This window comes from Toxotes jaculatrix, chromosome 12 (genome assembly GCF_017976425.1).
Source record: "Toxotes jaculatrix isolate fToxJac2 chromosome 12, fToxJac2.pri, whole genome shotgun sequence".
Classification (NCBI taxonomy): domain Eukaryota; kingdom Metazoa; phylum Chordata; class Actinopteri; family Toxotidae; genus Toxotes; species Toxotes jaculatrix.
The window spans coordinates 7,803,768-7,829,340 of record NC_054405.1 but is presented as its reverse complement, the minus strand read 5'-3'; the positions used below and the strand labels follow the sequence as shown (position 1 = coordinate 7,829,340).

The 25,573-nt window shown below is 39.8% G+C and overlaps 2 protein-coding genes across 7 annotated transcripts in view; one reads left to right on the top strand and one right to left on the bottom strand.

The window, feature by feature from the left end:
- The window catches only part of ncor1 (nuclear receptor corepressor 1), a 52,379-nt gene extending 38,921 nt beyond the window's left edge, over window positions 1-13,458 (bottom strand). For all 6 annotated transcript variants that reach the window (XM_041050809.1, XM_041050811.1, XM_041050815.1 and 3 more), the window contains exons 1-9: window positions 13,339-13,458; window positions 9,069-9,258; window positions 6,778-6,872; window positions 6,348-6,555; window positions 5,848-6,030; window positions 4,451-4,564; window positions 2,569-2,625; window positions 2,371-2,423; window positions 1,590-1,656 (exon numbers count right to left, since the gene is read on the bottom strand). In XM_041050809.1, coding sequence (XP_040906743.1) covers window positions 1,590-1,656; window positions 2,371-2,423; window positions 2,569-2,625; window positions 4,451-4,564; window positions 5,848-6,030; window positions 6,348-6,555; window positions 6,778-6,872; window positions 9,069-9,179 — 888 coding nt within the window. In that variant the 5' untranslated portion in view covers window positions 9,180-9,258; window positions 13,339-13,458. The remainder of the gene's footprint in view (window positions 1-1,589; window positions 1,657-2,370; window positions 2,424-2,568; window positions 2,626-4,450; window positions 4,565-5,847; window positions 6,031-6,347; window positions 6,556-6,777; window positions 6,873-9,068; window positions 9,259-13,338) is intronic.
- A 630-nt stretch (window positions 13,459-14,088) lies between these two features.
- Window positions 14,089-25,469, top strand: pigl (phosphatidylinositol glycan anchor biosynthesis, class L). Its single transcript, XM_041052490.1, has 7 exons — window positions 14,089-14,370; window positions 14,821-14,920; window positions 20,870-20,960; window positions 22,126-22,193; window positions 23,319-23,350; window positions 24,789-24,922; window positions 25,158-25,469. Exons 1-7 carry the CDS (start codon window positions 14,112-14,114, stop codon window positions 25,284-25,286), a joined length of 813 nt encoding a protein of 270 aa, XP_040908424.1. The 5' UTR covers window positions 14,089-14,111; the 3' UTR covers window positions 25,287-25,469.
- The last annotated feature ends 104 nt before the right edge of the window (window positions 25,470-25,573 follow it).

The window sequence follows — 25,573 nt, the reverse complement described above, 5'->3', positions numbered from 1 at the left end:
GGTTTGTGTCTGTCTTTCAAATTGCCTAATTCAGTGTCCTGACCCCGGCACAGTTTGTTCTGATGCAATTATTCTGTTTACAAATAGCTTTCATAAGCTCATTGCTGTTTTGTTACAGATGCTTACTTTTTGGCATTTACATGTAAACACTTTTGCTGTGCAAAAAAAACCCTAAAAATTAAAACTCATTTCCAGAGGCGTAAGAGTTAAAATGTTAAGTGAAATTTTGGAAAGGCTCCTGTTTTGGGAGGACAATACACCCTCGTTTCCACTCTCTGCAGCAAGGGACAAACAATTCACCTTCCTCTTGGCATGAGGCCATGTGCACTCTGCCATTGTTCAGGGTCCAAAAGGTCTGTCTGACCCTGACAGGGAACAGCCAGACAAAGGTGGGACCCACTGAGCCATTGCAATACAAAAAAAAAAAAAAGCAAAGTGTTTCAGCATGGGGTGACTCTGAAATAAATGAAATAAATCATTATATAAGAAAGACAGAGAGACAGTAGTTTGAAAAGTGCATTGCTCAAGTCTGTTCTTTGATGTGACAATATTTGTTATTCTAATGCATATAAAAACCGCTCATGGCTCACACAATACTGTGCAACAAACAAGGGAAACCTAGGCGTTTCCCATTTGGTACTCACCATAACTAATGCACCACAGTGTTGGTTAGTCTGTCCACTTGTCTTGTTGAGACTGAAATACCTCAACGGCTACTGGATGGATTTCCATGACATTTTGTGGACATTAACAGTACCCAGCCAAATGACTTTGGTAAGTTGCTTACTTTTTCTCTAACACCACCATGACGTGGACATTTTGAGGTTTAACGTCTCATCGACTTAACTCTGACCTTCACTAAATTGTAACTGGATCAATTCATTGGTTTATTACCAAATACCTGTAAAACTAATTACCTTCTCATCCCATTCCCATATACTTGCTGCTAACACAACAAACTATGACGATGAACATGGTTAACATTATATCTCCTAAACATCAGCATGTTAGTAATGTTACTGTGAGCATGTTCACATGCTGATGTTAGTATTTAGCCCAAAGCACAGCTGTGCCTATGTGCAGCCTCATAGAGCCACTAGAACAGCTATAGACTCTTGGTCTGGTTAATTAATTGGTTTCATTGCAGCCCAAAATTTCTAGATTTCACAATAAATGCACAGATACCTTGTAATTACAAATGTAGTTTCCTGAATTGAGTTTCAGAGCAAAAGTATGCAGTTAAAGTGCTTACGTGTAATATTAAGACTATATTCTCTTTGAGTCAAGACTAAGCATTTTGCTGGCTTGTGTCTGCTTTTTGAATTTACACATATGAAAAAATACAAATCTTAAAAGCAGAAATGTGCATCAATATTCTCCAGTTTCAGGTAAACAAGGTAGATACCAGGAATCAACAGATTTAACAATCCCAGTAATATTTCCAATGTTCGGCTGAAGTCATCTGAGTGCAAAGTCAGGTATGATATGACTGTTATAGTGCCCATGTGATGGGAGGTGCCACTAATGCTGTGTCCGTCGCACAAGCAGAAATACCTGGAACTTGATTTCTTAACACCAAGGACACTTACCCTTTGTTTACGAGCATGATTCCTCCTCTTAAAAAACAAAATCAGCTTCTTCCTCATGACTTGGTTGCTGAAATACAACAATAACACAAATTATTGTTTACCAGAAATCATAAAAATCTGCATGACACATTAAAAAAGTAATGCCCCAATCAGTACAAAGCAAGTACAAAAGTAGCTTTGTAAATTAGAAAATCCTCAGGGGGATAGAGCTTGATTTATTTTCCAACACCCCCACCAAAAAAATATCATGAACATATCATTGTTTCTTGTGTGACAGGTACAAAACAGTGGGAACACTTGTGTTTACTCATGATGGTGGCTGTGTGCAGAGAACAGTGAGAGAGCTGACCCTGAGAGTGTGGCCTATACGGCAAATTCACACAGAGGTGGTGTCTGTCTTGATAAAAGACTGGGCCAGATGGGCCGCTCTCATAGTACACACTGATAAGCGTTTTATCCTAGACGGCATGACCTTCAACCCCCAACACAAGTCTATTTTAAATACACCTAACGCAGACACACATGCATTCTTTCATTTCCTTTCTCAATCACTCTCCTTGGTGTCAGTAGGGCAACTGAACCAGGTGACTCAGCAATCAGATTAGACCGCATTATCAGATGGGTTTATCTTGCTGAAGTCAGCATTACTTCCAACACTTTGCTCAGCTGAGACAGTTCCTATAATGTAAAAGTGATGTGAAACATGTCTGCTGCAAAGTTCTTGCACTTCACAAAGACGACAGATGCTTATGATATCTGTGGAACAAATTTAGATACTCACGTCTTGATGTTGTCATGGTACACCTTCGTGTCTGACGGCTGATTGTATAGGGGCTAAGAAAAGACAAAGCAGACCAGGAACAGGTGGTGGATTAATCCTTGACTATTAGGCAAGTAGTGATATCTAACTTGCTACTGAGCTACTAACTTCTACATCAAAGCTCATGCGAGTACAAAACATTTTATTAAAATCACATACCAGCTCAACCTTGGGACCAAGACCTTCCAGTATTTTATGAGCCTCTTCAGCTTTTTTCTAAAGAAACAAGAGTTGATAAGTTAAATACAAGTTCAACCAAAAGCAAAGGGAAATTGTAATCTGAGCACTTTCAAAGACAAAACATTTCACCTAAAAAAAACATCATAGCTTCAATTAAGAAAGTACCTAAATGTGGCCATGCACTGGTTAATACATTTAACCACTTTCACAGCAATTTAAACTATCCAGCTAAGTTACAGATAAAGGGTATAACCATAAATTCAAAGTAAACCTGGCTACTTTTTATGCATTTAAAAAGTGAGCAAATATACATGATACCAGTATATATATATATATATATATATATATATATATATATATATAGATATAGATATAGATATAGATATAGATATAGATAGATATATATAGATATATATATATATATAGATATATATCGATAGATAAAAAAAAATAAAGAACATTCCCACTGCAGCAACAAAGACATTTTCCCAGATCAGCGCAGACTGTCAGCTTTTTCAAGACCTTCAGAACGATACTGAATAACTCTTTATTTTCACATTTTATAAGCCCCCATCTACAGACTAAGAAAAACAACCCCGGCTGCCAGACTAAGTGCTGTGCACAGAGCTGGAGCAGCTTTAGAGCCTAAAGGGTTAATGGCTGACTGAGAAGGAAGGCGTGTCTCAGCAGCCTCTTAACACAACACTGTCTGACAAACATGAACTACAGTGACCTCTGGCAACACACACACACACACACACTCACTCACTGTTCAAGTGAAATACAGATAATGACTAGACTTAGTGATTAATTATTTTCTTAATTAATCCGTAAATTGCTTGGTCTATGAACCGACTGACACCAGCAAAAAAATGCAACACACGGAGATGACATCAAATTTCTCATTTTGTCCAAACAGAACTCAAAAACAAAATATTCCATTTACTACAATGTAAGGCCACAAATACTCCCATTTGAGAACCTGAAACCATTAAATGTTGCTTGAGAAATTACTGTCAATTAACTGATTATAAAGTTTTACTTCTGATTAACTGATCGACTAATTGTTGCTCGCAGCTCAAATGTATTCTTGACTGTTTTGTTAACCAAAAATAAATTATTAAATATTTCACAAAAAGAGACTGCAGTAAAGACATGCTTACTTTCTCTTGCTACTGCCCTCAAAACATCAATAATGCAGAAACCACAAGACATTCCAACATATACCAACAGCAGACTTAGTGGAACATTATTTCTTAAAATGAAAACGTCACTATGCCAAATGCTGTTTTGCGACAAGGGTGGGGATATGCATGCAGAGCTGAGCTAAGCTAAGCTGAGCTAGCTGCTCCACAGCTCCCACTGCTTCATCCGTGGAAAGCTTAAATGTGAAGTGTGGAGCATTTCAGCATTAACCAAGCACAGCTCAGGTACGGCTAAAAATAAAATAATTACACAATAAAATAAGGCTGATATTCAAAAGAACAAACATGCATGTTGGAGTGCAATTAAACTCCAAACCAGAGAGATTCACTTAGAAGTTATAAAAGTACTGAGAGCTGAACACAGACAGACACACGTCAGCCATGAGATCTGTGCAGTATGACGTGATTTCAGGGAGGAGGCTGTCAATGGTTGGCTGTGAGGACACAGCAGAGATGTACGTTGGCTCAGCTTGGCGCTTTGCAGCACAATTTAAGGGGTTTTAACTGAACCAATGTAAAGGTTTTGGAGCGGTGGAGATGATAGCTAAAAGAATAGCTGCAATTCTCTCAAGCATAAACAAAATGAAGAAAAGGAACAAGGAGGACTAATGCTCATTGTTAGTGTGTCTTGGTGTTTGGAGCGGAAGACGACTAACCCTGTTCTCATCGTAGATGATCTGGACTATGCTGCGGTGCTTGTGCTCCACTGGGGGAGGGGTCACTGGCTTTTCTGGCTCCACTGGCTTTGCTGCTTCCTCCTCCAGTTGTTGCTAAGAGACAACAACAACACAAAAATTTTGACCAAAGACACAAAAGACACATAAAAAACACGCACAGAGAAAATACACATTTTATGTTTTTGATCTGTATCTATTTTCATACTATAATGGTGGAAAACAAAGATGCATCTACACAGTGCTGATCTGATCTTATCTTCTGAAATCTGAGGTCCATGGAGGAATTATCAGATTATTCTCTGCAGGCTTGTTCAAGTCCAAGATTTTTTTTTTTTAACAGAATTGAAGGTTTCTGCCATTGGGGCCATGCTGATACTGACAGACAAGCCGAACGAGTGTCTGGTAGGTCAATGTTTACAAGTTAAAGGTTATGTAAACTACCAGGTTACAGGGACAAGATTAGGGGTTCCTGAAATACCTCAAATAAACAAACAAATCCCTGAGAGAGAGAAAAACTGAGAGGTAGTCTCTCCAAGCAAAGCTCAGCTTACATTCCTATCTAATGAGACAGAATTGCAAAAAAGATAGCTGGAGAAAGACAGCCACAAACTCGATTAAAAACAAACTAATCCAGACAGGAAGATCGGCTGAAACAATGAGCATGTTTTTGAGAGCACCTAATTGGTAAATATACACAGTAGAGGACGGGCAACAAGCTTGTTAAGCCATAGATCTGTCGAAGCATCTTATAGCCCAGGTTGTATTTAAAGGTCTCTGTGTGCCGATTAAAACTCGCCACTGAGAAGACAAGCTAGCCTGGAGGGCTTAGCTGGAGCCTCCTCACAAACACTGAACAGTGGACCATGTTTCTGTTCTGATACATCGCCGACCATACCCCTTTGGCCTGTTATGACTTTGCTGTGGCTCTATTTATTTATTCCAATGTCCAAGTTACTTCTGGCTTTTAATAATATTTCTATTTAAATTGTGGTTGGATTGAACTGACACACAAACAGCTCAACAGATACCTGCACACATTCATCTGTGTTCTGAAGATCAGATGGCAACATGACGATCACCTCACCTTTCACGTACAGCCACTGTCAAACCAGCTCTCTCAAAACGTAATCATAAAACTAACCATAAATCAACCCCAAGACCTTTACAACTTCTATTATGGTGGTTTATAATTAAACATCATTTTATAAAAAACAATAAGCCGTTTATGTTTCTCCTCATCGCTGTTCAGAAATCAAATCAGTGTCTCATGGGTTATTGCTTAATTTAAAAGCTGTTACTTGTGCCAAGTTTTCTTACACAACACCCATTGTGTTTGAAGCATGTTCAGAGACAAAAGGTCTCACTGGGTTACCTACCTGCTTTTTCTTCAGCTTAAAGATCTGCTGCTCCACTTTAGCAATCTCTCTGTCCACACGGTCCATACTCTGGATCAGCTCCTCTTTGGATAGTTTGGAAGGAGAAGTGTCCTGCTCTTCCCCCATGTGTAGTGTAGGTCCTCCTGGGGATGGGGACTCCACTTTGACAGTGAACTGAGACTCCTGGCAAAAACAAAAAAGGGTCACTGAGCTTACAAAAAGCTACAGCACGAAATCTGTACAAAACTGAACGCTTCCATCCAGTCCCCACAGTCATGTTCTACAAACTTCAAAAAAACAGCCGCTGAGGCAGTGTCAGAAAAGGTCCTACCCTTTGGCGGGGACTGTAATAGTATATACAAACACATGCTGACACTACAAATCTCAGAAACAGAGGAGCGGGTTGGGAAAGTTCACAAGCAGTGTAAACCGTGGTTTAGTTCAATAGTGAACAACTATGGAAAAGATAAGTGTCACCCATGTTTTTGAGAGCAAGTGACCTTTTTGACCTCCACAGTGGCTCTCAGGCTGTCCTGTACTGTATGGGGCATCGGCAGGACAATGCCCCCGGCAGTGGGAGGGGTGCGGGTGATGTGGGCCTCAGCAACAGTCTCCATGCGAGGGCGTTTAGCCTCCAAGGCCTCATGCTCAGGCTGGGCTGTGATGGAGTGAAACTGCTGTTCATAACCATGGCGTCTCTCTGGAGGCCTGAAGAACAGAATAAACAGGAAATTTACAGATGTATCAGACGCTACATCTGTCTGTGCAGGTGTATAGCTCCAACAATCTGCAGACATCCATGGCATCTTTGAGGGAGCGCAAGAGGGAAACCTACTCTACAGTACAGACCCTAAAATTAACTAATTTAAAAAAAAAACCCATCTGTCAGATATTTAGGAAACAGTTTCAAATATGAAGTGAAGCCTTTACCTTTCAGTTCCAGGGTGGAATTCAGACAGTAAAGATGGTCTTCTCCGACCCTGTGGATCCTGCATGTGAGTCCGATAGTCTGGGACGGTGAAATCCTGGAGGTAAGACGTACACACAACAAACAACATCTGATCAAGGTCACGGCAGTATGAAAGAGAGGGAGATCTATGTGTGAAGCAATGGACAGGTCTGCTGACCAGACAAGAAAAAACTGAAGCATCATCATGAGCTTCTCCAAAGCTACAACTATAACAAAGCACTTCACGGATGAGGAAACCAAATCATACTTACAGAAAGGCAAAGTCCTGTCTACACTGGGTGAGCCTGAACCACGTTGTTCAGTTTTCTGTCTCTATCTTTTAATCAATACAACTGTCTACACTAGTTGTTTTATTCACGCTTTACACATATCAGTGACCTGAAGCATCTTTTTCAGCTTTAGAGTCTTTTTTTTCATCTCATGCAACTACGAAGATGGTGTGTGGGGCCGTGAGCCCCATTAAACGCTGTCTGAGGAGCATCCTGGTGGCCGATGGATTTAAGGCACAGACTTTGTAATCGAACATCTCATCATTCTGTTGATGTAATAAATTACTGAAACCAGCAGCACTGCTTTTATCTGGCAAACTAAACTTACTTTCGTTGATGTCAAGAAAATTGATTAAAACCTTTTTAATACACCAAAGCTTTTATCAAAAAGCTATTGGTTAAATATCACACAAATGTTATCAGCATGCTGTGACCTCCAAACAAACCTGAACAAGCGAAATCAGTTACAGGAAATTTCCAAACTCCAGTTTTGTCCCAGATTTAAGCAAACAATCCAAATGCTCAGAAACGTACTGCTGACAGTGTGTTCTGTGAAAGCAAGCTTCTAAGAAGTATGTCAACCAAAACAGCAAACAAACATTATCCAATATTCACAACTGGAAATGAAAATGCTGGAATTAAACACTCTACAAACCTTACAGAGCTGCATTATCACTGAAACTGAACTGAATATCCCAAATACTTGTTCAGTAATAGTTCAGTTTTACAGTTTAAGTCATAAACCTGTAAACATGCCTCGATTGGACAAATGTGAAAATCAAAATATGCATTTCTTCACAGGAAGAATAGTGAGAAGAGTTAAAATATTAATAAAACCAGAATCAATGCAAATTATGAAAACGAATAATGCCACCACAATACGCTAGTTAATCATAGAAACTCAGTCACATTTCACTTGCAGATTGAATAAGTAGTAATTGGTAGATGAAGCTGCAGCTTGGTCTGGGCAACACTGAACATGGCGAGCTAGACAAAGTCGTGGCTTCTCATTTATTTTCTGTATGAACCTATTCAGATTAATTGTCAACACAGGTTTAGGCTGGAGCCCGAAGGCCTCATTTAACAGGTATCTCTGAATTTCTGCCGAGACTGGCCCACATGTTCATAGACTTAATACAAACAAGCTATTGTTAGTCCCCTTAGTTTAACATTTTACTTTTTACTTTGTTATTGTACTTCACTGCAACAGACTGCATCCAAGCAATCATCTCTAATGGAGCACCGCACGAGCCTGAAATTAAAGTCTGAACTCAACCTGCCAAGCTCACAGCCAAGTCTGAACCTCACCTCGCTGTTCGTTTTTTGTCCGTCTCACCAAAACCCCAAATCACAATTAAGAGAAAAAAAGAAATGACCCTTCTTATTTTGAATGTTAGCCCGCCTCTTGCTTACCACACATGGAATTGCCCTGTGATTCCCCAGGCTGTGTGCAAAAGAGAAAGCAAAAGCCCACTGTTTTGTTTTTACTAGAAAACCAGGCTGAATCCAGCTCACATCCTCTGTCAGAATATACTACAATCAAACTGCATTGTCTTGAATGAAACCCTGTCGATGGTGATGGTTATGAAACAGCTGCAAATATCAAGCGCTCAGTATCCGTAATGGAACCACACCATTGTATTAAGAAACAGTGGTTACTTTATAGTACCACTAAAGTTTCAGCTACCCATAGCAAAGCTGAAAAAAACAACAGTTAGCAGAAAACCTCAAGCCAAAATCCAGGTATCAGGATCCATGAAGCTTTGTTGATATTTTCCCTTTGTAACTTTAAGAAAAGTCCTACGTACATTAAGTTTCATTATTATTTATTGTTATTATTACTCATAGAGCATTTATATGATAACTTCCAACTTCCTCAGAGTACGGTCACATATACAAGCCAACAACATCCAGAACGATGGCCCTGTAGCAACAAACACCACTGTTAGCTCAAATACAGCAAAGCAGAAGGACGGTTTTACCTGTTGGTGGCGAGTGCCAGTGAAGGTGTACTGGACAGAATGTGTTGGGTATCGGCTCTGCTCGCTGCTGAAGCTCCCCTGGCTGGGAGGGTAGCCCGAGCTACTGGACATCCTGGCTCAGTGCTAGCGGGCTTCTGCGGCTTCACGGATCAGAGGGTTTGGCTAGACCATGTTTGGAGACACAAACCACCTGCCCCAAGACAGAGACATAAATTATATTTTTTAAGTCAGATTTTAGACAATATGATTAATGTATCAAATGAATATCTTTTGAGAGCATGAGAGATAATAAAAGAAGAGGAAGGCCACCCAAGGCTGGCAGTAGTGGACAGTATTGTCAAAACATACTGCATTTCGAGAGATTTGCTGCTGCAGCAGCATCAAAGAGGGAATGTAGGGCTGGAGATGAACTATCAGTGTCATGTTTTCTAACATATTTTCCTTTTCTGGAATATTTCTGTTGCCATGCAGGTGAGTATAGGCCTAAAGCACTGCCCTGCTCATATCACCTCCTGCTGCCAGTGTGTGCAACAAGAATCAAATTCAAACAGCACCACAATAAGCTCTTAGTTTACCTTGAAGGGCTATTCGTTTAACTCAAGGCCTTTAAACCAAAAGTACAAGAACAATCTTGGAACAACTGGTGCATTAAAAAAACATTGGGCCATACTGTGCAGCTGCAGCTCTAGAAAACACCAAAGCTGTCCTTCTGTGGGTGAAAAAAAGAAGGCGGCTGTTTTGCGAACACAGATAACTGAGATAACTTGATTTGACTGCTGATGATTTGTTATTAGTCTGGATGTGGAGTGTTTGTCACATTAGTCAGCTCAAATCTGCAAAAATGCAGGCCTTTTCAGAGTTTGTTGCATTATCAGAGCCAAAACCTTTGGAATCCCCTCCATCCATTAAACATTCAGCTCTTCCCCAACTTCAACTGAGCTATTTTAACTGCCTTAACCTAATCATGCCTTGAAAAATGCTAAAATCACTGGGTATTGCTGGAGTAAAAAAAAATATCTTAACAATGAACATTTGCAGATAAATTGAAAATAAACATATCAGCAAAGAAGTAACCAGTAAGTATTTTGCTGATGTTTTCTCATTTTACTAACAAATAATTTAGGCAGCATATTGTGCTTCTTCACAATATTTGCATATGAACGTAATTCATAGGAGAGGATGGTGCTTTTCAAAGGGAAAATGTGCTGTAGGCTGCTGAGGATTCAGTTAAATAACTAACATAATTTACTTTCACACAAAAGAGTTAAATGCTTAATAGTTTGATATCACCTAGTATACAGTAAACCAAACCATTACAAGATAGAACTTGCAAATTTCCTGAACTCAAAGAAAAACAGGCTCAGTGGGTATCACACAGAAACAGAAAACCTTTATGACAACAGAGTACAAATATCTAACAATGAAATAAAACCACTAAATGTAATATTACAGCCAGCGGAAAGTACAAAAAACAAGCTATTTTCAAGAACTTATTAAATGATGAAGGCGCAATATAACATGTTTGGATCTTTTATATATCGGCAATGAATATGAGAACTTTCTCATAAAATGAGTTACAAGGAAATTAAGATAATCCTTCTTGGGAAAATACACAGTCAAATGATCTTAAAAGGTTTTTTTTTTTCAGCTCCAAAGCTATATTTAGTACGATCTGTGGCACTCTGTTTTATGCAGAACCAATAACTTCTAGATGCAACTAGATGGAATTACATTACACAGATTACAAAGAATCAAAGAAAAGTTAAAAGTGGAGATCATTTTTGAAAAGTAAAGATTCTTCGTTTGGGTAAAAAAAAAAAAAAGTTATGAAAAATAATTTTAGCTCTGAGGGCCAAACTTCAAAAATTCATGACTAAAAACAGTATCTGGAGTCACAACTGAATCTAACAGAAGTATGAAATGGCATTTGAAAAGTTAAACTATTTTGTACATTGTAATAGTTCCTCAGATTTATTAACCTCTTCTCTGTAGCTGTGGTAAAACAGTATCATCTCTACCCTTGCATGTCAAACCAAACAAACACATGAGCAGTGATCGTGATTTCAACTTTCCTGTCATGTTGCCACTACCTGAGAATAACATCCCAGTTGTTGCCTAATATAATTTTTGACAAATCAATAGTTCACTTGCATTTAAACAAACATGTTAGTTGAATGAGTTTATTTTAGATGCTTAATATCGTGTTAGCCTGGTTCAATAAAGCAATATACAAAGAACAGGACCCAAAACATAGCCAGGAAGCACTGTGACCTTTTGAACATATAATTATCCCAGTACTTTGCAACTGAACAAACACACATTTTGTATTTAGTCTGAATATTATTATATATAAAAAATGTTACCAAAGACATACAGGAAAAGTTTCTGTGTGTTGGTTTAGAACAACACATCATTTCATTTCTTTTTTTTCTTTTTTTTTTTTGGGCGGGGGGGGGGGGGGGGGGGGCACAGATGTGAATCTGTGTTCTGCAGGCTCCATTACTTTTATTCTCGGTCTGCAAGATTTATAGCATAACCACCATGCCAACACATTATGACGCTAACTTCAGGGTTGGAAAAGCTACAACCACTGCCACCATAACCAGGGTGGGAAGCTGTTATTTTATTTTTTCAATCCGCAGGCCACAGCCTGGTGGGTCCCAGAACATAATCTACTTTCACAATTTCAGAAATACTAAAAATATCCACAGTGTCTTGACAAAGTCACTTGTAACTAGCTGCTGGTAGATGGTGCTTTTTTACCATAAACAAAAGAGCTATTTTTATATTTTACAGTGATAAAAACAGTAACAAAGGATGTCCCATGTCCTCTACACAGACCCAACACCTGACAGATCATAAAATCTGGTTCTTAAAAGTATAAGAGGCTAGGTCTCATTTTAATCAGTACCATCTGGCTTTGAGCCAAATTGAGGAAGAACAAATCAGCTCAATGCAAACTGTCACAAATAACAAAAGGAAAACTGAAAGAGCACCCAGCAGCACTGCAGCTGCCTCAAAATATTACAAGTTTTACTGTTATGCTTTCCTACACTTTCATTTAGTTTGCTCCTACATCATCTTCACTAGCCTGGGTTCAACTCAGTTGATTAGGAACTTGTAATTTGAGGTTTTGACCAAATATTTACCAGTAGGGCTGACAATTAATGAAACAGGAAACACAAATTGATGCACGGATGCTGCGAGGAAGGATTTTGACAAGTCTTCTAATGAGGTCTAGCTCCACTGCTAATGTTCTACAATTTTGCTCCAAGTAACAAGAGCACATTATTTCTTTCTATTGTACTCCCAATAAAGGAAAAAAAGATACCTCCTGGGTTCAAGTCTATGTGATAGCATCCTCCATGTTGAGCAAGACATGCAAGTCCCTGCATCTTTTTTTGTTATTCAAAGAAACCGACTGTGCAGGATAATGTTAACATGCTTACCCTCTGAATCAGCTGTCGCAACCCTTGTTAGTGACCTGATAATTCATAACCTGTTTCTCTGTTTTTATCCATGTTTTCATAATAGGTTGCACAGAAACCCATGATGGGAATGATATACTGAACATATTCAAAATCCAGTTTAATCTGTATTCCTGTCTTTTACCATAGATAATGAAAGTAGATAAAAGAAATTGTGAGCGCAGTACATTTGCTCCTGGGTGTTCTCTCATTTCCATTTCACAGTTTTAATTGTATTTTCCGACGTGGTTTAAAGCATTTTCAAGGCACAGGCATGCAGTGTACATTGCTTTGGTCTGCTTTTGTCGTTTCCCGGTGAAACTCTTGGTAAAGTTAATTTTAGGTAGCATATACAATGGTCTCTCTGGTAGTTTACATGCAAACCCAGCAACCATGGTGAACTTCAGGGTCCCATACACAACCTAGGCGTGAGAAATGCTGCTGCTGTGCGTTGTTATTGTTGTCTTTTAACACCATACTATCATATAAACGCAATTGGATTTGTAGCCTATCTTGGGGGATGGGTCTATTTCCACAAGAGAGCTCTTCCGGAAATGCACCAAAAACATGCACAACAATAAACATATATTTCGAAGTGTATGCTTCTTCACCAATTACGCGCTGAAACATGACGTTTAAGATGTTGTTGTTGTCGCTAGCTAGCTAACTTAGCCTGTAATTCACCTTTGAATTCTCAACCACGTCGCCATCTTGCAAGGCAGATTTACAGCGTAGACCGGGGCGCTTAAATAGCGTGCTAATTAGACATGTTGCTTTGCTCCACATTAGCGATTTGCACTCACCTCATATTTAGAAAATAAACCGATAGGAGAAAAAGGTATCCCTGGACAGAAATATGCGTCAATTGTTGATTGTAAATCCGCGGGTTGTGGGCTGTGGACGACTGGGCAGACTGAAGGCTGCGCCGCATTTGTCGGTCGAAGTCCTGACAGTCTAAAATAAATTGTCTGTACTCTCATAACTCCAGGGGATACTGGCATTTTTCGATAAATTTGTATGTACAAAGTAATAAAAATCTGAAGATTCATTAAGTAAGCACACTCTTATGTCATTGTTTTAAGACATAATCAAATTTTTAAATTTGGATTTTTATATACCTGCAAGGACAATGCGGTGTGACTGCTAAATCTTCCCCTCAAACATGGTAATGTTTCTGGTGTTTGTAATTTTCACTTTTCAAAAATACAAATTTAGCCTGATTTATTTTAATATCTTCTTAATCTTATCCTCTTAAATATTTTCTAGACCCTCTTTATTAAGATACGACAGAAAAATATTATGTAACATATTCGTTTCTTCGTTCCCCAAATAAATTGATATAAACTCCAACGAACTGAGAAAGCGACAGTTACTCCATGTGAGTAAAACACACTATTCTGGCTCTAAAAGTGGGCAGCTGTTGCTTTGTTGGGCTTAGTTTTATTGCTTATTACATCCTGTAAAGAGGAGGTCTCGTTAGACACATCAGACTGCATACCCATGTTTTTGCAGGTGGAACCGTTGGCATGATAGACTTTTGTGTTTACCCGGATTGTTTACGGTAACGGTCAAAATAATGAGTATTTACCTGATATTCTTCACAGTTTTATCCTATCTGGTTTGGATAAAATGCATTTACTATCGACACCGGCGAACTTTGTTGAAGTCGTTGAAACGTGTAATGAACGTTTTATCGAGCAGAGAGACAGACGGCGATGACATCAGAGCTCTGATTGTAACTGCGCATCCGGATGATGAATGTATGTTTTTCGCGCCAACGATTATACGACTGGTTGAGTTAAAAGCCAGCGTTCATTTGCTGTGTTTATCTGCAGGTACGGTGACAGCACAGTGTCGTTTGCACAAATAAAGTGAAAAAGTCAACGTAAAGTGAGAGTAAGAATTAGTTTGATGCTAACTAGCATTAGCTGTTCTTAGTTTCATTTTCTACCCATGAAAAAAAACAATCGAACACAAAAGCAAAACTGCCTTTAAAGGAAAATTAAAATAACAGCTCCCTCAAAACTGTAACATGGCTTTGCCAGTCACTCTGCAAAACATCACATACATAGATAGGTACAGTGTATGTCCATTATCATTCTCTAAGGGGTACAGTGTCTGACTGAATAACACACATCCAACTTAACTAATGATATAGGTCAAAGTTAAAGAAAATATATTTCATATGTAGTTGAATGTTTCAAATTGCACTTAGACATAATTGACTTACAGAATTTAGACTTGTATTCAAATCTTCCTTTATTTGTTCTCCTAATATTGTACAGGAAACTACTACAATCAAGGAGCTCAGCGTAAACAAGAACTTCTCAACAGCTGTGCCGTGTTGGGGATACCAGCCTCCAGAATCACCATAGTAGACAATGAGTAAGGAGCCATCGGCACCAAATACAGAACATACAAATTACAATATTTGAGTTGTGTGCCTTCTAATGTTGAAAGCACTGAGTTTGTGTTGGCTTGTAAAAATGTGTACTGTTGAACGTACAGATCCATGTGTTAAACATGACTGTACTGTACATGTACATCGCAGACTCCGATTAGTGTTTAAAAGTGAGACTAATTGTTATCTTTTGATAACATGATGACATAACAAAATATACTTATGCCTCTTTCAGTTCAGGACTCAGGTCTCAGCATGTCTGCCTGCTGGAGACCATAAGTTAAAGAGAAATCACACCCATGCATTCCCACCACAGCAGAGCTGATCTAGTCTGGTCTGATGTATCACCCCTCTGAGTCACAGCGGAAATAAATGAGTTGGTCTTAGAGTCAGAGTACTGTGAAAGTTAATTTTGCTTTTAATGTGTGCACCACTGAGCTGTTTGTATGACCTGAGCAATATATCAACCTGTTTGAACAGTCATGATGTATTAATTAATGTCAGTGATCCCTATGGGGAAATTGGATGACTGTAGGACTGGTTAACAATATTTTTTGGGCAGCAATTGCCTATTAATGAAGTGACTTTGTTTTTCTACTAAATTACTAAACTCCTTGATTCATTCGTATCTGCTGAGACAGGTAGCTCAGATTTGCTGAAAATAAGCCTTAGATTCACATGATTTACATACCAGAATCTCAGTTCCACCTTTTATTAGTGTTTCTTGTATTGGAAAACTTTTAAGTATATCTGCTTCCCAGAGGTATGAAATAAAGGATGTCGCTCTGTGTCAGTGGTTCCCTAACAATTTTCTTGTGGAGCTCTGCAAGAAAATTAGTGCAAAGAAAATGACTGAACATTCCACATTTGCTGTATTGTTTGCTACCTCATTCATCTCAGTACCTTAGAAAAATATATGATTACATTTTTTCACAGCAAATGAAAATGTATCGCCACAAGTCATTGTTATCATGTTCAAAGTGGCGAACAGACCTTCGGACTGTATTGTTGTCCAAATTCGTGCAGAACTTTCTATTTTCTTCTATATTTTGTTTTGTTATTGATGCAGCTGTAAGACTTTTAGTCCCCTGGCTCTGGCTATTGGCAAGGTCAAGTTACAGAGAAAATAGTTGTTAAAGGTGATGTTGAAAAGGGGGATTTTTTTTCCTGTGGATAAACCTTGCAGATTCCCTTGAAAATGTTTTGAGTTTCTAAGAACCTCGGGGCTGCCTACATGTGAGCGTCTACATGTTGGCTCACCAGGAGAGCTGTATGAACTCTGGCCCTAACCTGGAGCTCACAGTAATAAGTTGGCAGCCTGCCCAGGTTGTCTGCCCCAGCGAACACTGTTGTGTGTGTGTGTGTGTGTGTGTGTGTGTGTGTGTGTGTGTGTGTGTGTGTGTGTGTGTGTGTGTAGACTTCACAGATTTATCATCTTCTGCACACAGAATACAGCTGAACTTTGATCTCAGTGTTGTCTGCACTTCTGTTGAACTGGAGTGTAGCCCATTTTCCCTTTCTGTGTATTCTGTTGTTTGCCCAAAACACACACCTACTCAGCACTTTGAGAGCCCCAGCCCCTCTCACTCACAACCAAGCTCTTTCTCTCTTTTTCTCTCTCTCTCTCTCTCTCTCTCTCTCTCTCTCTCTCTCTCTCTCTCTCTCTCTCACTACTCTCTCCCTCTGTTCCACCCCTCCTCCTCTTGTCCATGTCTGCTGGAGCCAACTGCCAAGGACTGTGGGATACATTTTGGCAGCACTCTGAGCACTGCTAATGTAGGTCATTCCAAACTGTTTTTCTCTTTGTGTGTCTTTACATGGCTAGCCACGCTTTGGCTTTGCTCTTAACCTTCTCTGCCCAAGTATGTGCAGATGTACATCCTTGACTTGACCTCTCCCTGTTTTTCTCACTGGTCATTTTGTTGTGCACAAAGAAAAAAAAGGATGCAGTGCAAACACTGGCAGACATTATACAGAACACAGCAGAATTACAGAGTTAGAATTCTACATCATATTATAACCATCTGCTGTTTGGGGCTTTTTGCATCTTATCGATTTAATTTGAGCATTTCCACACAGTTAGTTGCACCTAGCTAAAACAAATCCAGTCTAATAGAACAGTCCTGCAATAATTCTTATCTGCATGAAGCTTACAATGATCAGTTTTTATTGAAACTGTTTTAGAGAGGTGACTATTTTATTTTGGTTGGTCTTATGGAGGTGTTTCTAATATTACTGTTTTGCCCCGTTTTTACTGTATACCCTCATTTATCCATAATGGATGGACAAAATAAAAAGACTGCAAAGTTGAGTTAGTGAGTTCATATACTGTAGTTCCAGTCAGCCTTCTCCAAACTATTATTTTTAACAGGACTATTTTTTCGTATCTTCCTGCTTTACTACCTGTCCATGTCATGTATTGTACCACTATAACTTTGTGGTTGTGTGAAAAGGAGCTCCAGAGAAATTATTCAAGGACCATGGAATTTCTCAAATAGTTTGTTCATCACAGCCAAGTGTTTTGTAGCCAAATAATTTCTAAGTTCAATTTCATACCTCATTATTTCTTATATTTTCACACTGACAACTGTTGTTATAAATGAGGAAACTATAGAAAATATAGTAACAAGTAGTAGCAATCATTCAGCCATGTAATGTTTTCTGCTGTTTTTGCAGCTCTGAAACAATGGCCTCGTGAGCTTCAGTAGTTTAGGAAACAACTGTTTAGAACTACAGAGACTAAGTCTGTGTTTGTTTGGTTTTCCTACAAACTCATTCAGACCTTTGATGGATCCTGGGTTACGCAATAATGACTGGTGGTGAGTGTAGCTCATATACAGTAATTTCTGTACTGATCAACAGGCAAGTGCTTAGGAGGATTTCAGCGAAGTCAACAAAGATCATGTCAAGCCTAAAAGAAGTATAGAAATAAGCAAAAACTATAGTAGGCAGTACGAGACTAGATGAATGCTAAGGAGTAGTTTTGCAGTCTTATTCAACTGGGCAGTGTGATGCACTGGCTCCACTTGACTTTTGTTTTCAAGCTGAGGTCTCAACTTCACAACAAAAGTCTAGTGCACAGTGTGGGTTATGTTTTATGATGACAGATCTGGGTGAAACTTTCTCACTCACAACTACAGCCCAGTTCTCCAAGATGACAGGAATAACACGTGGATTCTGTTTTAAAATAGGATTTTCCCTTTAATGCTCACTGAATAGGACAGCTGTGTTGACAGTATCTGGGGCCCCAGTGCATGTTGGGGCCTTTGTGATCAAGCTCGATCTGAGCACGCTCTACTGCCTCTCCACTTGCACTGGCTTGACCTCTGTCTGCTCCCTGGACTCCATTATAGCTGCTCACTGCACAAATCCAACCATTCCACTTCTTCATTACATTATCCATGAGACTGAACTGAGGCCTCTTTCTGTCTCACCCACCACATCTCTTTCTAACTCTAACATTATGACTCTGTCCATGATAACATACTTCACATTTACTTTATTTAAAAAAAAATCTGACGTTAGAAGTAAATCACAAATGCAAAGCTTTTGTTTTTGATTGGATTAGTGAAATTCTCTGTATGGATGTAAACGCAGAACTCAGGAAAGCTGTATTCACTGCAGTAATACTCTACCCCCACACACAGTTTAAATATACATTGATCAGTGGTAAAAATAGCCCTCGCTGATTTATAAGCACATGGCAGGGCGCAGTAAATTGTGGCGAGATGTTCCAGCCCTGCCACTGACCTCTGGCTGTGCTTTTATCCTAGATACATTTGTCACCACCACACACTGGCCTCTGTGTAGTAACGCAGTTGCCTTTCCCCTTTATTGAATCCTGCAGCCAGTAACAAACTGTAATTTTGTCACATTAGATTGCTCTTTTTCTGAACAACTTACTCTCAAAACAACACTAACAGCATTATTTCCATGGTTACTTCCATGCCAGTTAATTACCTCGACATGGGTGAATACTGGCAAAACCTGCGGCCACAGATATCTGCAAATCCTTGTGAAGAAACGTGTCTGTTGCTGTTGTTACTATAGTTGTAACTGCCTTATTACACTGCGATATTGTGGGTGTACTGTAAGCATTTAGTGGCATCTCAACAGTTCCCAGCAGGACATATAATCTGACTGTGTGGACAGAAGTCTGGCAGTTTCACAGGCCTGTGGTCCATGTGACCAGACTAAACAAGCTCTCTCTCTCTCTCTCTCTCTCTCTCTCTCTCTCTCTCTCTCTCTCTCTCTCTCTCTCTCTCTCTCTCTCTCACACAATCACACACACGCACACACACACAGAATCTCCTTACTGGGCCAAAGTTCAACAACTGCATACAGATGCCTGCAAGCAATTAGACATCCACATGCAAAGCTACAAAAGGGAGCTGGGGAGGTTACTTTAGGACATTTTGTACTGTTGCCATGGCGAAGCTGACACTCAGCCTGCATCCTGCTTGAGAAAGGTCAGGTGTCTTATATCTTTTGTTCATTTTTCTTTTTTCCCCTTTCTTGCAGGCTTGTGCTTAGCTACGGTTGTCAAGCTGTAAGGCATAATAATAAATAATAAATGAATAAATGCAGCAGTTCAAAAAAATGAAACGTTAAAACACAGATAGGGCTGCAGTGAAGCCAAGTTTTGATCTCAGTAAGATATAAGGATACTTAATATTCATGCACTTGGGCAAAACTCACAAAACATTATTTGTTTTTACTAACTTTCAGTCTAAAGTGGACAGAAATGAGGACATCAGGCACGTATCAGTTTAGCATTTAGATTCACAGTGCTTTTCAACTTTTAAAAAAACACACAGCCTTTATGATATGTAGGTCACTGGTATCAAAGTGTCACAGCAGCACATTCACTCGATGACAGTTTTAAACTATCTCTGAACCCCTGACCCTCCACCCCTCCTCCATGTGACACAGCCAAACCCCCCCTCAATCCCCCACTCCAACCCCAGACCCTCACATCACTGGCAGCCAATAGATTTGTGGCCTAATCCATCACTTCCCTGTACTAGCTCAACTGTCCTGGCTCATTGTTAACAACAGAGGGGAGGGGAACAACTATTGACACGCACCCCCTCACCGACCCCCACTTTATATACACTTATACATATACATATACACACACATACACATGCATGCACGCTTTGTCATTCACAACACCCATGTGCTAACCCAGGTATGCAACATCATTGATCTTTCTCCTTATCTTGTTAAACCAGCACCTCCACAGTTTAGTTCTTTAAACTGTCATGCAGTCATGTCAGTTTCCTTTGGTTGTGTTTTTCATCAACATAAATCATAAGAGAAGTAGTAACCGGTGTGCAAGCTTGAAACCCAACCCTCAGGTCTTTGTTTTTTATGTGAACTGTTTGGCCCATCTCATATCTGAGTACATTTTTTAATCACTTCTCCGCCTTTACTTTTTGTGGCTGGTTTCTCTTTGAGTTCAAGGGGAATGTTGAATAATCACAGAAAACAACACTTTAATTTTCTAGACTGAGAAAAAAAATCAGCTCTTATTTCTGCCAAAGTCTCTGTGTGTTTAGTAGACTCTTGGAGCTTGGGCTGGCCAAGAGTGATGTTTGATGTATACTCCATGTTGTCTCCAGGCTGTAGTTTCGGATGAGCAGAATGCTAAGGGTCTTCTAACCCTTAACCCCCAGGCTTCCGTGCACTCCCTCCACAGCCTGTTTTCAAAAGCTGGTTTAAATCTGCTCTCTGCAGAAATCTGGTCCTTCAGACAGTAATAAGACTGTTCAGCCTCAGACACATTCAGAGAGACTATGTTGAGTAGAATACTCCTGAGTTTCAGCTGCATTGAAGTTACAACACAGACACGATGCACTCCTGTATCTAAATAAAATACTGTGGTAATTTTAACTTGGTAGATAACCAGAGTCCCTTTCTTTGTTCTCCAGAAAACTTCCAGATGACCCCAAAGCAGAATGGAGCATCTCTTTGGTCTCTTCTGTAATTGTGAAGCACATAAGAGCCCACTCCTTCAACATGGTATGCTCTGCTCTGCGTTAAATTTTTGCTTTTCAAAGCAGTGGCTTCTCTGTCATTTCCTGTTTGATGTTAACACACAATTTCCCTGCCATTGTTTTGTTTTTACCATATGTTTTGGCACCACAGCTTCCTAGCTCATTATCCCAGTTCTACTGCGGTCTGCGTAATAATCCTGTCAGCCGCCATCACTTTTTGTCCAACACAGACTGTATTTTGAGCCTCCCTAAAAACAGCAGACCTCTGCTGCAGTAGAAAGTTTGGATGCAGTTTCTGTGTTTACTCAGAGATTCTTATCAACCCCAGTGCAGTTCTGCACTATTAGCTAATGGGAATGCAGCAAATTTAGAATCAAAAGAATTTTCATCCAGTCTGTCTCAACAAGGGCAGAAATAGTCAAACGATCTTGACAAACAGAAAGCACAGGAGCAATGGTAAAAAAAAAAATCCCACAGTTCTTTAGGGTGGATGATTAAGAAGTACAGCCGGGTTTTTCTATCGTTTAGTTGCCGATCTCTTTTTGTTATCAAAGACGACAAACAAACACACCATCTCCTCCCATCCTGTCAAGCTCACCAGCGAAAAATGCCTCTAGACAAAAAAAAGTAGCTTAGAGAATCATGTCAGTCACACATCTTTAATAAATACAGGCAGGAAAAATAGGCACAGAGATAAAAAACAACCAGACGTGAAAATTTGTTCATTTATCCTTCTTTTAAACTGAGTAATGTTTCATTAATCTAACACCATGCCCATTCTCTTGCTTTGGCACTACAAGCCAGCAAGATCGAAAAGATTCAAAGTTTACAAGTTACTTATTATATGTGGTGGTTGGGAGCTTAAACTTATGCTTGATTGCAAAGACATAGTCATGGTAGAATACGCCTGAGCATAGCAAATGCCAAGTCTTTAGTCAAACTTTTTCTTTCCCTTTGACCTAATTTTTTTTTTTACTTGCTTCCTCTGGTGTGCAAGCATGCACACAGAAAAAGGCTTTTTAAATATCAGTTGTCAGCTGCCAAGCATTTCCACAGTCAGACACAGAAACCCTTCCACTAACCCAAGATAAATCTCTCCCTCTGTTTTTGCCTTAGTTTATTTAAATTCGCTTTTAGATACCCAGATTCTGGCTTTTTCACCCACACAATGAGATATTTTGTTGTTCCAGGTGCTGACCTTCGATGGAAGAGGAGTGAGCGGCCATGCCAATCACATAGCCATCCACAAGGCTGTCAGGTACAGACTGAACTTTAAAGCTTTGCCGTCAGAAAAACACATGAATTTTCTTTAAATCCCTCAACTTAAAGATGCCATGCTCGGGGACATTATGTGGCTTACACATGCACGCAGAAACCAGCCCACTCCACAATCATAAAACACTGTCCAGGAAAATGCAGAACATTTAGACTCACATCAACATCCATCTCTCCAAATGTTTCCCCACAAAGACGCACACACACACACATCATGTTTTTCAGAATTGGTCTGTTACATAGCTGAGAGGTCATCCAAACACAGTCCTCAGAGGCACTCGGCTGTGCTCCCAGAGAGCAGCAGTAAATCCTGTCCCTGAAGTGGTGAGGTGGGAGGGCAGCTCTGGTTTGGAGAGGCCAACCAAGCAAGTTGCATCAGACTCTTGGTTTTTTTAAAAGAGAAAAAAAGTGTTTTGCTCTGTGAAGTGTACATTGCTGTCCCTGTATTGCACTGATTTTCCCTCACTGAGCCTATATGATTATCTGTCAATCTGCAGGCCTCGTCTGTTGACACGATGGGAGTTCTCCAAATCACATCTTATGATTCCCATTAGACTGAAACCCAGAGGGGCTTTGTGCTAGTTTCACAGCGCTCTAAATCTCTGCAGTTTGCTGTTCGGTCTTGCTTTTGTCAACATTTTAAAAGTTGCTGCATAAAGTAGTGCAAGTATACTGTATATGAAAGCTTGAGTGTGCTCCCAGCAGGACTTGAAGACGAGTACTGTAGCACTGTAGCACGTTACATTACTGTGGAATGTAAAAATGAGAGTGATGTTGTTGCCACACTGAAAAGAACCCCCCATCCCTTGTTACAACATGACCCAAAAACACACATATTGGTAAATATGTCGCAGTAGCTTGGCTGCAGCACTGCATGGCCCTTTCTGTGAGCTTACAGTCATTGACTTTTTACCCATTTGTGTTGTAATCAGTGTAACCAAAACTCTAATCTCAGTTACCTACCAGCAAATAGAAAAATGATACTTTGCCTATTCTATGCACCAGCTGCCAACACAAAGCCTGTCAGTAAGATGTATCGTCCCTTTGACAACTGTATTTGCATCCTTGACATTTTTAGTGTGTAACTTTTTTTTCTCTCCACCCACAGCCATCTTGCTTCCACTGGACAAGTACCCAATGGTAGGTTTAAACTTTTATAGACGTTTATATTTTCCGAATTTGTGAGCAGGTTCACAGGTTGGATTTTAAAAAAAGGTGTCTGTAACTGAAAGTGAAAATTCTTGTGCAAGGAACTTGATCCCACTAGAAATGTGAAGTATAATGGCAATAAGTACATGTCCTCATAACTGTATTATTTATTAAGCTTAGGAAGCTATTAAGCAAGCTCAAGATACAGACTGCTTCACAAGCAGACAAGATAGGAATGACTTCTTCACATGGAAAGCACCACCTCCCTAGTATGCATTTTCATATTGAAAACCCTGTAAAGTACGTTGAACGCTGACTCAGACTGGGAGTTTTGTAAATGTACAGCGCCCTCTTCTGTTCAAAAGCGCTGCATGAGCCTTGTGTCTTCTATACATTTTGGTCTGCTGGTGGCAGCATGAGGCCAGTTGGATATTAGAAACACCAATTGCAGTGCAAATGTTTTGTTCTCAAGTGTGTGCCCCAAAACTAAATATGTTGTTGTCATTAGAAATGTTCAGTTTCGAGCTGCTGATGAATTTTCTTCCTATCAGTTGCATCTGAAAAGTTTTACACTGATGCCTACTGGGGATTTCTTAAATAGAGTGTGAAAGGAAAAGTAGGACAGTGAGGGGGACACGTTACAGCAAGCTGACAACTCTGCTAGTTTGTTAAACATTCAGGCCCACACAGAGCCCACCCACATTAAAGTTTGAGTAGACAGCACGATAAGAAACGAACATCACAGGTCCCACCTAGTTAATCATATATGAGATCTAAACTCTTGCACCAGGCTGTTGAATGGCATTAACGTACCAATCCTAAGGCCACTGCAAACACACACTTTATGTGGGACAAAATGACTACAGTCTGCTTTGACCTCTTTTGCCTGCAGTGAGCAACCTTAAAAACATGCACACTGGTTATTTATTATCAGGCATTGACACCTCACCTGTTGGACTGGTCTGACTGTAGCCTGTAGGGGAGGCAGGAGAGAATTAAGCCTCAATTATACTCCCTTGCGGATGCACACACTGACAGGTGCGGACACCACGTGTACAGCAAGACACCCTGCTCATTACCAACAGCTTTAAGCCTCTTTTGCTCCACAAACTCCTGCTGCATGGCAAATGTTGTAGTTGAAACTTTCAGTGCCATATTGATAGTCTGTGCTCGGATATATAATGTGATGTTTTTGTACTGGGTTATTCTGCTTTTCTATGATTTCTTGACAATACTAATGTCTCACATATGCACTCAGCTCCCATACAATCGTCCTAGTCGTTCTCACAACCTATACCTACAACACAAATGCTGCACATGAAGAACAACTTGAGTGTACTACATTGAGAATGGCCTAATTAACTGTCTGCTGCTGTAGTGAACATTTAACTACATTAACAACTAACTGGGTCTCTGTCTGTTCTCCCAGACTGCTGTTTGTTCTCCCTGGTGACTGTTGGCCTCCTCAGGAAGTACATCTCCTTCCTGGAGCTTCCCCTCAGCTGGCTGCTGTCCTCTGGCCTTTGCTGCATTATAGGCTCACAGGGCTACAGGCAAGCCAAAGTAAGACTTAAAAATAGACGGTTTGTTGGCAAGATACATCATTGACTAGTCTTAGAGGGCACACGTTTTCAGCACATTGTAACAAGGCCACATACAGTATTTGTGCTGAAGAAGTAAGAGTGGAGATAAAAAGAGATGCTGCAGTAAACTAATACTAGATAAAGAAATACATTTACACTGAGCATCAAATTTTTACCACATATTATGGATGATACAATCTCTCTCTTTTTTTCAGGCTGCTATGCTTTGTCATCGCACTCAACTCCTGTGGTTTCGTTATCTGTACATCAGCTTCTCGCGGTACATGTTCATAAACACATTCCAGGTGATCCCACAAGGACCAAAGAACCTGAAGATCTATTAAAAAGTCTGTCCCCATCCTGATGCACTGATTGTTAAACTGTTTGGACGTCTCACTGACTGACAACTCGAATACAGTGATCGGAGTGAATTTACTTGCTGTTTACAGGTCTGATGAGCGGATTTGCTCTCAGTGAATAAAGATGGTCTTTGGCACTTTATTGGCTAAAGAAGCCTGAATACTTTTTTCATAAGCTTTCCATATAAATTCCAAATAAAACTGACAGTTATTTAGGAATAACAACAATTAAAATTTCCTTTCTGCTACAGAAATGTTTTTATTGTTTCAGT